Source organism: Suncus etruscus, chromosome 1, assembly GCF_024139225.1.
Source record: "Suncus etruscus isolate mSunEtr1 chromosome 1, mSunEtr1.pri.cur, whole genome shotgun sequence".
Lineage (NCBI taxonomy): Eukaryota > Metazoa > Chordata > Mammalia > Eulipotyphla > Soricidae > Suncus > Suncus etruscus.
The window spans coordinates 176,055,769-176,068,794 of NC_064848.1; the positions used below are offsets into that span (position 1 = coordinate 176,055,769).

At 48.9% G+C, this 13,026-nt stretch overlaps 1 protein-coding gene across 7 annotated transcripts in view; it reads right to left on the minus strand.

Annotated features, from left to right (window-relative positions):
• The window catches only part of MSI2 (musashi RNA binding protein 2), a 355,837-nt gene that overhangs the window by 114,188 nt on the left and 228,623 nt on the right, over nt 1–13,026 (minus strand). For all 7 annotated transcript variants that reach the window (XR_007494886.1, XM_049772440.1, XM_049772421.1 and 4 more), the window contains exon 7: nt 2,268–2,316. Coding sequence is in view for 6 of the 7 variants with exons in the window: in XM_049772440.1 (XP_049628397.1) it covers nt 2,268–2,316 (49 nt within the window). In the remaining variant the exon portion in view is untranslated. The remainder of the gene's footprint in view (nt 1–2,267; nt 2,317–13,026) is intronic.

Genomic DNA, 13,026 nt, shown 5'->3' on the forward strand with positions numbered 1-13,026 from the left:
TGGTCCTGGTGATAAGCACGGTGGGGGCCCCACTTCTCCTGGGAGGAGGGGAGTGTAAGGCAATTTCAGCTTGGGCTCTTGAGTGAATTATTAGACTTAATATTAGGGCGGAGGGGGGATAGTGAGGAACAGAGACTGAGGTTCTGCTCTCCGTCAACACCTCCCAGCCTGCCTGGCAGAGTGAATCAAGAGGAATGGCTAGCCCACAGCTAGGCATGAAGATGGGGTCTCTCCTGTCCTCCTCTTTCCTCAGCACACCCTAGCCCCATTAATATCTAATGCTGAATTCAAGATCTTATATCATGGGGCATTTGCAACAAACTTTTCTTCCATAAATAATTAAGCCCTTTGAGGCCGGAATGATAGTGCAGTGGTAGGGTGTTTGCTTTGTACGTGGCTGACCTTGAACAAACCTGCATTTGATCCCTGGTGTCCCATATGGCCCCCCCAAAGCCAGAAGCAATTTCTGAGTGCATAGCCAGGAATTATCCCTGAGCGTCACGGGGTGTGGCCCCAAAACCAAAATAAATAAATAGATAGATAAATAAATAAGCCCTTTGAAGATCAGCCCCCAATTTCTCAGGTCATGCTGCACACCAATACCACCCACATAAACACAAGATTTGGGGAGCGGAAGAAACAGCCCTTCCCTCTTGTCCAGGCACACCTCACCCAAGCCAGGGATTGAAGTGAGAGGGGGGACACACAGGCAGCTCAGTTTCCAGCCACTCTGAGTACCCTGTGCACACATGTGTGGATAAGAACCACTTTGGGGTCTTAGGAGCCGCTACCATGAGACCACACACATGGGCAGCATTGCTTGGACAACTGTCAGACAGGTGTGGTGTGGAGGAAGAAGGTAGATGGGCAGGGCAAGCCAACCCCAGACGCACTTAACTTTGCCTCTCAGGAGCGTGGACAAGGTGAAGGAAGCCCTCACACAGGACCATTCTCTCCCACCACAACCCTCTCCACCTTCTCTCCCAGTCTTGGCTCTCGCCACATTTCTGCCCTCCATAAATCCAAGAGCACAGCACACGGGACCACACCCTGCTTCTCCTTCTCCCACTCTATCTTCCTCTGCATGGCTCCCTCTGCAGTCACCCCACCCCCACCACCAGTCTGCCTACTCCCCACAAAAGAAGACAGTCAGCGCCGGGGTAACTGCTTCTAATCACAGGTGACAGCAAGAATGTAAACAACACGAGAAACATCGAAATGCAATCCCGGTGGCAAGGGAACACGCCGACTCCCGCTCCTGCTCTCATGAACGCTGCTTCCTGCCACCCCCTTTCGGAAGTTCTGCTCATTAACAGGCCCCGGGAAGAGGAACCCCAGAACCCAGGAGTTTCCGGAGAGCAGGAGAATGGAATGCTAAGTCATAACCTCTGACTGCTCACTTTGCACAAGATTGTCTAAATCCATCTGGTTTTCCATCGGAAGCCACGCTTTCAATGGCGTCTTTTATTTGGAGGGGATGAGGTGGACATCAAAGTGAGAATTGCTTCAAAGCCAGGGATTCACTCTTGAGAAAAGGGCACCCACAAAACATTTTGGGCAGAACTGGAGTGATCAAGCAATAGGTAGGATGCTTGCCAATTCATGCTTGATTCCTGGCACCACATATGATCTCCTGAGCCCCAACAGGAGTGATCCTTGAGTACAGAGCCTGGAGTAAGCACCCCCAGGTGTGCCTCCCCCCAAAATATCCCACTGTTGTATTTGTTGAAATCCATCTTCTAAACCACAGGAGGAAAAAAAAAAGATGGACAGGTACCCCTGAACCACCCAGAGGGACTACAGGCATTTCCAAGCTCAAGACCCTTGTATATGTGGAATAAACCAACTAGCAGCTATAGTTGTCCCCCTACCACCACTCGTTTTTGCTTTTCAGATTGATGGTTTGCTTTTAAACCACCTCCTTCCATGCAAATTGAGAACTCAATCGAGTAATTGTGATGAATAATTTCCACTTGGATCCCTCCGTGCTGAGGTTTAGCAAGGACTGAGAGAGGCAGGACTGGATAGAATAGTCTATTTAGATTTAGAAGGATGTTTGGTGTGTGACGGCATAATTATAAAGGAATTCCCCCACTGAAAAAAGTGGTTCCCTAACTGACAGTTAACCGAGTGCTGCGTCCCATACCGTCCACTCATACCAATGGTCAACTCTACCTGACTGACTCTAGAATATTCACTCAATTTGTTGTGGGAAGAGATAGAGACAGAAACCAGGTCGACCTTCACATATGCAATATGGGTCTTACCTCTGTGCCTGTTGGTCGTCTTGTCAAACATCAACATTGCGTCCTCTACCTGAAAAACACAAGAGAGAACATAAGCTGCTTTAGGAATTGTAACCAAACAGGGGAAACCCATATAGATCTGGCTGTAGTGGTGGTAGTTTCCATGACAGAAGTCATAGATGCTCTTTAAATGCTACTTACATTTCACTTAAAACAAAAAACAAACAAAACAAAACAAAACAAAAAACTGGGGCCGGGTGTGGCCGAAAAAACAAAAAAAGCCTATGCTTTTAAAAATGTAACTTAAATCCTATCATATTAAACATGCCTTTTTAAGAGGGGGGCACACCCAGTGATGCTCAGGGGTTACTCCTGGCTATGCACTCAGAAATCGCTCCTGGCTTGGGGGACCTTTTGGGATGCCAGGGATCTATCGAACTGAGGTCCATCCTGGGTCAGCCGCGTGCAAGGCAAACGTGTTACAATGTGCTATCACTCCAGCCCCTTTATTAAACATTTCTTATGTTTATCTGACTTTATAATATTGCAAGCAATTCCCATCATGAACACGCTTTGTTTTTTAACCCCTTACCCTCCATTCCTGTAAATATCTTCATCTCATAAAACTGAAACTCTAGAGTCCAGAATAACTACGGTGGGTAGAGTATTTGCCTTGCATGCTTGCATGCAGCTGACCAGGGCTTGATCTCTGGTACTCCACAAGGACACCAGAGGCCTGAACTTCGAGTCCTGAGCACTACTAGTTATGGACCCCAAAACAAAACAAGACAAATGACAAAAACAAACACACAAACCAAAACCAACTGAAATTTTAGGCTTGGAGAAATAGTATAGGCATAAGGCATGTACTTTCCATGCAGCTGGTTTCAGTCTGATTCCCAGCACTACTGAGCACATCTTGAGCATGCTGGGAGCAATCACAGAGCACAGAACTGGAAGTAGCAGAAGTAGTCCCCAAACATGGTTGGGCATGCCCACCCCTCAACAAAATGAACCTTGAGAACTTATCATTAAATAATAATTACCTGCCACCCTCCTCCCCTCAACCCTGACAATCATCATTTCCATTTATAGCCTATGTATTTCATCTAAGCAGAATCACAAAGGATTAGTCTTTTGATGACTGGCTTTTTTCAGTTAGTGTAATGCCCTTAAGGTTTGCCTTCATGTAACAAACATCTAGTTTCCGCTCCTCTTTAGGGTTGAATAATATTCACTGCGGAGATACATCACATTTTACTTTTTATTCACCCACCATTGGACACTGGGTGGGTTCTAAAGATTGTGGATAATGCTGCTAGGAGCGTGGGCATACAAATATCTGAGTCCCTGCTCTCAGTTCCTTTGGTGATTTAAAAGGGATTGTTAAATTACATGCTAATTCTATTTTTAATTTTTTGAGGACGTGTAGAAACACTGTTAAGTAGCAACCTGTTTTATTTGCATCTCCACTGACAATGCACAAATGTTCCAAATTTGTGACATCCTGGCCATTGTGTGTGTTATGAGTGTGTGTGTGTATGTGTGTGTGTATGTGTGTAATGAGATATGTGTGTGAAGGTTGGTGTTTTAGGGCTTAGCTTTTGAACCACATTCCCACTTCCATGCTCTATAGTGTAAATCAGTCTTCCTAATGAGTATGTGATATCACGAATACAATCTTGACAGCTGCATAATATTTCAGGAAACAAGAAGCTATGGCTTACCAGTTATCCTTCTAATGGTTTCTTAAAATTCCAGTTATAAACAGAGGCACCTTCCCATCATGATGGGCTTGAGCACAAAATGCACACACTTTCAGGCACTAACACCCCAGTATCTCAGAATATGAATGCCACCTGAGACAGGGATGCTAAGAGGTAATCCCCCCTCCCACCTGCCATCAGAGGAATCAGATGCAGCACCGCTCCAAAAGAGGGGAGGCCTACAGGGACCAAAGGAACAGGGGGAGATCACGAAGAAGGCGAGAGCCTTTAAACCCAGGAGGCATCACAGAAGAAACCAGTTGGCAGGCCAACACATCCAACTGGGCACTGGGCCTGAGGGCAGAGGAGGAAGTCCCATCCATGGTCTAAGTTACCTACATACTCTGCTCCTCAGCCTGGCAGCTCCAGAAGGGAGAGCCCATGCACTCCCATATCCTTGCACTAGAGTCACACACCACCCCGGTCCCAAGCTACCTGCAATCTGGCTGCATTTCTGACCTGACCTTGGGGCCCATTCAATTCTCAGGGGCCTCACAAGGAAATTCCCACTTAATGAAGGAGATCTGGTTTTGGATTCCATTCCCTTTCATTTATGGTCTAATCCTTTTTTTTGTTTCACAAAAATTCCCCACTTGTATAGGTTCGAATTTCTCCAACAACCTGCCTCCCACCTGGGAGAGTAGCCAGGTGAGCAGCCTAGTGGCTCGGTTAATCCTGGGCCAGAGATTGGTAGTGAAAACACACCCAAGGCAAGGACTGGGGGTGATGGATACTGTTTTGGAAATGGCATGGTAGAAAAGAGCTTTCATACAAGCTCAATGGTCACCAATGCGCTGGGGGGCAGGGGAGAGGGGGGGGAGCTTAGCTAAACAAGCTAAGACAAGCTGAAACCAGCTGAAACCTGCAGGATGGGGGTGCCTGTTTCTCTAGGTTTTCATTCCTCACCCCTCCCAGACCACCATCTCCTCTGCAGGGGATGGGATCGCACTGGATGACACAATCAAACAAGACTAGAAATGGGGCCTCCAGACAAATCAAATCTATTTTTTGAAAAATAATGGGAAGTGGGGGTGGGGAGAGCAAAGTCAAGATAAGAATGGACTGGGAATAGGGTAGGGAAGGGACTGGCCGGGCTTAAAAGTCCCCTCTGGAGGCTGGGCCCCCTCTGTTGCTAGGCAACCCAGCCTGAACAAACAGGCTCCCAGGATTTCCCCCTTTCTGGTCCCCCTTCTCAGGAGCTCACTGGGGGGACACAATGGCCTTGCACAGTGACTGCTCCTCTTTAAGAGGCAGCTGCCCTCCCAGGCACTGGACAGATGGAAGATGGGGTGATGGTCTGGAGACAGGCAGAGACCCCTTCCCCTCCCCTCCCCAGTAGGCAAACACCTGGGGAGGGGAAAGAGAGAGAGGGGGAGGGAGGATGTCCCGCCCTCTTCATACCATACACGGAAACCATCACAAGATCAACTGGTTTGTTTGTACACAGAACACTCACACTCCAGCATATGGCAGCACAAACTAAGGCACACTCAGACTAGCCCGGCAGGCTTTCCTGGTGTGCAGGTGGGTGGGGGTGAGGCTTTGGGTGTTCACGCAGGTAAGCATGACAGCTGCTTTACGCCTGGCTCCATATTTTCTGAGCTGCTTGCCAAGGCCTTATTCCGAGCTGAAAATGCCTAACAGTAAGAAAAACAGCCTCCCTTCTGTGTTGGCCATGTTTGGGTACTGAAGCTCAGATTCCCTCAGGAAATAAATATTTTGAATCAGAGGATATATTTTCAATCTCTGGACAGTGTGGAACTAGGCCCCTCTTTCCCTGCTGAGGTCTGGATGCTCTCCTCTGTGAGAGGGTTGGCGGGGGTGGGGGTGGGGGGACCCTCTCCTCTCTGGCCCCAGTGTACAATGGAGCTTACACAGACCTCCTGAACAGATAAAGTGGAGGGAAGAAAGAAAGATTCTATTAGCACTTTAACCAAACAAAACATCCAAGAAACGGCGATGAGAGAAAAGGAAAAGAAAGAAAAAATCAATATGGATAAGTCCCGGTGCTGGGTGGGGGCGAGAAACTTTTCAGTCATTGCAAAACACTTATTAATTCAGAGAAGCCTTCAATGCGGTGGAAATCTGGCAGAACAACAAGAGCTGAAACTGGAAGAATCTGAATATACAAAGACTGAATAGAATTTAAAAAAAAAAAAAAAAAAAAAAGGCCAGACCTTACTTATGGGGCTGTTTCTCACGGTGGATTAAACCAAGGCAGCCGGTGGGGAGTCTCCAGTCCAGGCGAAAGAGCAGGATATTAAATTCTGGAGCGAATAAACTGTAGTTCTGTCTGTCTTTCTGTCCGTCACTTAAATATACACTCAGAGCAGGCTGCCTGCTGTGCTGAGCCACATTGTTCAGAGCAGACCTTACTCAAGCTGCTAGAAGGACCCAGAGCTGGAAGTTGGAATGGAGAGGTTTTTGGGGTCTCCCCACCCTCCATCCTGCTGCTCCTGCTCAGCGCTAGTGTTTATTCCGTGTCGCTAGTGCCCTTGCCAAGCTTGGCAGATTTTTCTGTGTCAGGGCTGGGTGTCCACAGCCCAGAAGTCTTGAAGGAAATCCCTGGGGAGGGAGAGGAAGATGTGTCTGAACCATCAAGCACAGTGGCCACTGTCAGGGCCTGTGTGGTACATGGTGAGAGCAGTAATGGGCCAGCCCAGACGGTCCCAGTCATTGCTACTGGGTGCTGCATCTCCATGTACAGAGTCTGGGTGGGGAAACTGAGATATGATGTTTAGAGGCATGTGTCTCTGTCCCCACACCACATCCTAAACAGGGCTCTCTTCCTATTTTCTAACAAATATAGTGTCCTCTACACAGCTTGCATCTGAGGGTCAACCTAGAAAGCTACGTAGCCCCTACCCATTGCCCAGGGTTCACATCAAGGTCCCCATGGATTTGCTGTCCCAGGTCTCATTGCTAGCGTATCTGATGGGGTGGTACAAGCCTCCCTCACAGGCTCTGGGGTGATACCAAAGGGCTGCTGACTCGGATACACCACCTTTTCATGCACTACCTAAGAGACTAGAACCTTTCTTTCCCTGAAGCCAACTCGAGATTCTGGGCATTTCTTCTTGAGCATATGCTCGGCACACCCACAGTTCTCCCGTCTGGGTCTCCTTCTCTCAGACACTGAGATTGGAAGATCCTGCTGATAACAACAGGATGCAAGGGACCAGGTTTCTGGGCACCAACCAAGCTGTCCCTGCCCACCGTGCATGGATAATCTGAACTCTTCCAGGATGGAATTAGCTTTCCTGCCAAGAGTTCTAACGCCAGCTAACAGGGAGCGGGCAGACGCTACACCATTAGCCCGTTCCATCTTGATTAGGAAATGCAGCTGATGCTAACTTTATTCACCTCCATGTGACATGTGTTTATCAGGCACTCACGGTGGCAAAGCCCCAGCTTAAGTACAAGAAAGAGGCACATTTACAGATGTGAGGTAGGCTGGTGCATCAAGAGCCCCACTGCAATGAACCTGTCACTCTGCAGCTTCTTTCCCCAAAGAGATAGAAGGTATATCCCCCACACCTTTATAGCTAGATTGAACCTGTTAGGATGAACAGAGGAAGATGAAGTGTCAATGCCTTGCTGGAGGCCCTCTGCTAGTTCTCTCTTCTCTCTGTTTTCAGCACCAAGAGGACAAGCCTAGGTCAGCCTATGAGAAGATGGAGGAGGTTAATGGGGTGGGGCTTGGGCCAAAGCCTCCACAAGTGCCCCGGTTGAGGCCAGTCTAGGAGTGACAGTTATTCAACCCCCAAACTAGCACAAGAGACTAGCCCACATCAAAAATCCCAGCAGATGCAAGCAGGAAAGAAACTGTGTGCTGTCTCTACACCATTCTTGTGGTGGTAGTAAGCAATGTCCACATGGTCCCCATTTAAAAAAAAATTAAAGTGCTTTTACTCGCTCAGAGGACATGCAGACAATCTCTGGAAACAGGGAGCACTAGCTGAGGTCTGGAGAGGAAGGACAGAAGGGGGCAGTGTGCAGGAAGCTATGCAGTTTTCAATGAGCAGGTCACCTTCCCAATGGCAGGAAGGTAGGAGGGTGTGTGTGTGGGGGGAGGGTCCCCAGCTTTGTCTCCCCACCAGTGGCAAGGTTAGAGACAGAGATCGTGAAGATGCCAGGAGAAATTGGCAACTGGAGCCTCCCTGAATAAGCACCATGAAAATCGGCAATAATTAGTACTCAAGTCAGTGGGTGATGCCTCTCTAATCCTAATTCATTTAATGAAGTGAGTGAACCCGTTTTATAATGAGTCAAAAGATTGATTGGGAGCCAGAGATTCTCACTGGGTGACTTTAGGCAGAGCCAGATGGTGGGGGACTAGTTCTTGGGGTGAGTCTGTGACCAGCCCTGCTCAGAGTAAGCAGCCGAACCCTAAGTCAAGAAGCTCTAAAAAGGGATTGTGTCAAACAGTCTTGTGTGTCAAGTTTGCCCAGAGTAGCCCTCAAATCCAGTTTCTCCTCCCTAAGAATACAGAAGGTGATGAAATCAAACTGATCTGAGGGCACAAGGAACCTGTTTCCAGGAGAAGGGCTGAAAGGGAGAGGGCGGGTAGGGGGTGAAGGGCATGGGAGGACTTGATGCTGGTAGGGATCTGGGTGCACAGGTGGTGTGGCCCAAAACAAAGCAAGGGCAAGATCCAGGTCCTAATTCCATTCCACCAAAACAAGACACCTCCCTCCCTCCTCTATGAACAGAAGGAACTGTAAGGTCAGTCCGGAAATACAGTCCAGATGCTGAAGTTGCCGCAGAGTCCGCTGGGACCACATCTGGAAGCCCAGAACACACCACCCTCAGGTTGAGCTGTGACCAGTGTGCCTGCAGAGATGTTACACACACACACACACACACACACACACACACACACACACACACACACCCCACCCCACTCTCACACACAACAAGAACAAAGCAGAAAATGGCCACTCAAATGAGCCTTAGATGATACAAGAAGGGAGAAGAAGAGAGGAAGAAAAAACAAATTGAGGTTCTTTGAGCCCCTCTGTCCACAAACCCCCCAGAAGAGCTTTAGCAATGAAGGAGACTCAGCATCCCACTCTCAGAGAAGCAGGCATATTGAATCATAAGGAACATTTGTACACACACACACACACACACACACACACACACACACACACACACACGTTGGAGTAACCAAGTAACTGGTTTTTACCCTATTCAGGATATTTTTTCTTCCCTTGTGCTTGTCACTCTTGGACTGTATTGGGCCCCTACCCCTACTTGTTCTCCACCCATGGCAGGGGGTGGTCCCTCTCTTCCCCATAAAGCCCTTGCTTGGGTCAGAGAAGCTACTTACAGTTTCAGTTCCACAGCTAACTTGTCTGCCTGCTGGTATCTTTGCCTGCTAGCAGATAGCTCGCAGTGGAAGTTTTTCTGAACCTGTTCCATCTTACAACTTTGTGTGGATTATATGTTGTGTTGGCATTGCTTCTAGACTTTTGTTCCCCGATCCTCCACAACTAGATGGAATATAGTGACGGAAGCACTCCTCTATGGAAAGCTGACTGACCCAAAACTCTTCCCAGAAGACACCGAGTTTCAGGATAGTGACTGTGCTCTATCCCTAGGGGCAAAAACTCGCTGCCCAGCACTATTTTTCTTATTTCTACTTTTCATTTGAATTCTATTTATGTCAAAACAAAAAAGCAACAATAACAAAAAAGGGATGGCAAGAGATAGTACTATAGTGTAGCACAAATGCCTTGTACATGGCTGACCTGGGTTTGATCCCTGACGGCCCATAAGGTCCCCCGAGCACCACCAGGAGTGATCCCTGAGTTTAGAGTCTGGAACAAAAACCAAACCCAAACAAAAAGGGCAATCAGGCACTCATGTGTAACTGACACAGCCCGGACAGCCAGACAGACAGGCCCACCACTCTTTCCTAAAGCAGAGATCCTGAGTCCCCAGGTAAATAACAGCCTCTCAGCTTGAACAGCTCCGCTCCCTACTCCAAACAATGATTGTGATTGTTACTACCGGTGCTTAGTATAGCTAATTACAGAGCAAGAGCTCTGGGTACCATATGCAGGACCCATCGCACAAGTGAACGTAGAGCCAAGGACCTCACATGCAGGAGGTAAGGGATTGAGATTTAAAATCAGAGGTGCCCCTGGTCTTCCTGCTGATCTCCTTTGCTAAGTTCTGTCCTTTGAATTCACAGGGCTCAGTGAGAATCAGCGAGTGGTGCCTGGAGACTCTGCTGGAACATTTGGGGGAGGGAGGTGGCAGAGAAACTCAAGGAAGAAGCTGCCTATTGGTTTTTGGGTGGCAGAGAGGCTCAGAAGAAGAGGGCTGGTTATGGAGGCTAAGGAAAGAGATGGAGTTTGAAAGTCTCTCCTTTCAGAGGAACCAATGTGGGCAGCCAGAGGTAACTGCCCGGTGGGCACAGAACAAGCTTCAGAGAAGCTGTAGAGGAAGCTTCAAGGAGACACAGGCCCTGGTATCACCTTCCTGAGCTACCAGGAGCCTAGACAGGGTTCGGGTATGAAAACAAGGGCCCACAGGACACTCTTCACCTCCCACACTGCCACAAGACTCACTCCCCTACAGTCCTTTCTCAGCTGCTCAGGGTGTAGGCACAAGTCCACACCCACATGCTCACACATGACACACATAGACATCACACATCACACATAAACCACTACATATCATGCATGAACACATATAAACACCACACGGCTAAGCAGAACTGCACCAGGGACGTGTGTTGCCCCAGCACTCATGGGCCACCCCAAGTGGCCACTGAAAGAAGCAGCACTTCCTATGGGGTTTCTGTCCCAGAAGATCCATCTCCAAACTGAGCATGGAGAGCAAATGCCGTTACCCTGGACAATGTCTGGGTAGAGTGTTGGGGGGGCAACTTTGGAGGGTGGGGGTAGACTGGCTCAGTGGTAATGGGAGCCAGGGGCTTAGAGAGAATGCAGCAGAGGGAGGGAGGTGGAGGGAGGGGGGCCACTTTGCGGGACTGGGGCTGCTGAAGAAGAAGCAGTTGGTTCCGGCAGGCTTGACAGCTGTCACATGGAAATGGCATCTGGCCTCACGGCCTCTTGTGTGTGTAGCCTTCGAGTGGCGGCTGCTGTGCTCTGAAAATCCGTGTCCCATTTACAATACTGTGTGTGTGTTGTGTGTGCACGCACATGTAAGTGTGAGCTGGAGGGGGTGCGTGGCCTGGAGATACAGGCAGGCTGCCTAAAGCTCCTGTCCCCCCTCTCCAACCTCTCCCCATCAGGCCTCACCTACCGTGAAAAAGGTCCAAACCTGCCAGCTCCGGAGGAGACAGGCAAATCATTAGTGGAGCACTGATGTGCCGTAACACTCTCCTGCATTCCCATTAAACAAATACTAAACTGCTAATTGCCAAAATAGATCTCCACCACTCTGACCGAACAGGGGAAGGGCTTATAATTACCAAGTGTGAAAATGCACAGCCTGTAAATAAGCACCTCATCTGTCCTAATACGGGGCTGATATTGATGGGCATGAAATAAACATCAGGACCAAATGGAAAAATCATCCACATCTTCCGTGGCCAATGCAATCGCGGACGGTGACAAGCATAGCCACAGCCCTGCACCCAGGGAAAGGGGTGGGAGGAAGGAGTTCTGTAGACCCGAATTGTTCGTGTTCCAATCCCTCAGGCCACTGGCATCTTTTTCCTTCCTCTAAAAAGAAGGGTGATGGGCATAGCTTCAGGGAGCGTGAGCCTGCACCTTGGAGCGGCAGTCACCCTGGGCAAGGATCTTGTGGGTACAGGATACTCTGGGCGGGGGTTGCTGACATGCTTGTTTCTGCTCCCTTCCCCCAACACCTGTCTGGTGGGGATGAAGGGTGAAATACCAAGGTGACACTTTTATTCATTAACTGAGTAAGTATGAAGGTTCTTTAATCTGCCCAACACTAAAAGCAGTGTGCAGAGGAGAGATGCAGGGAACTGGGGTGTAGAATGATTGGAGGGAAGCTGGTCTCTCAGGCTCCAGAGTCAACCTTGTTCTGTGACTGTAACCCAATAGGGGGGAGAGGACTGGCTAGGGGCCTGGGGATGGGCTAAGTGGTCTCAGATTCCCAGGTCCTGTATACACAGCAGTCTGGGATGGAGGAATTCAGGGGGGAGTCTCAGCAGGGAACATCCAGTCTGCAGGAGAGAAAGGAGGTTCCACTTGTCTCAGAGTTGCAGCTTTGGGAATTAGAAACAAACCAGCCATCATCTTTCTACTCCTGCCTAGGGCAGGAATCTCTGTTCTAAGGTACCTGAGAACCTTTTCTTGTGCTTCTGAGGTTCAAACTATCTCTGGGCCCCAGTCATGCTGCTCAACTGAGCTCAGCACTAGGCACGCTTACATATTAGGAACACTCTTTCATGGATGTGTGGCCTGCTGGGGCTTGGGGCAGGATACGTACACACACACACACACCTGCACACCTGAATCAACACTCAGGCAGCTACCACCTGCCAATGCTGCTTCAGAGAACCTCAATGGCACCTTGAGAAGCTCCTGCCCCTATTTCTCTTAGGACTACTGAGTGCCCATCTCCTCAGTCCCCTGGGCCTTAGTCATACCCAGGGCTCTGGGCCAAAGACTCAATTCAAAAACCTTATCAGATACTAACTTTGTAGAGAGAACTGAACCTCAGGTAGCTTTGCTAGAAATTCCAAGCTATGACTTTCAAATGCTCATAAGGTCGCTGAGAGCAAAGTTCAAGTTCAGCAACAGGCACAAAATGGTCACTTAGTAAAGTTATTTTTTTTGTTCAGGGAAGAGCTAACATCTTTTCATCCATAAGGACCAAAGATATGGACTACCAGAGGTGCAAACTGCCTCTCAGTGATTCCATGGCTCTGGGCTAAGCTGAAATGTGGAGTGAAAGCAGCCCAGTGCGGCACTGGGCAGGCCTGGAATCAAACCTGACTCCCATTTTGCATGGGCAAGGCTCACCAGGGTGAATGGGTTCTCCCTTGTATGGGTCCCTTTTAGTCT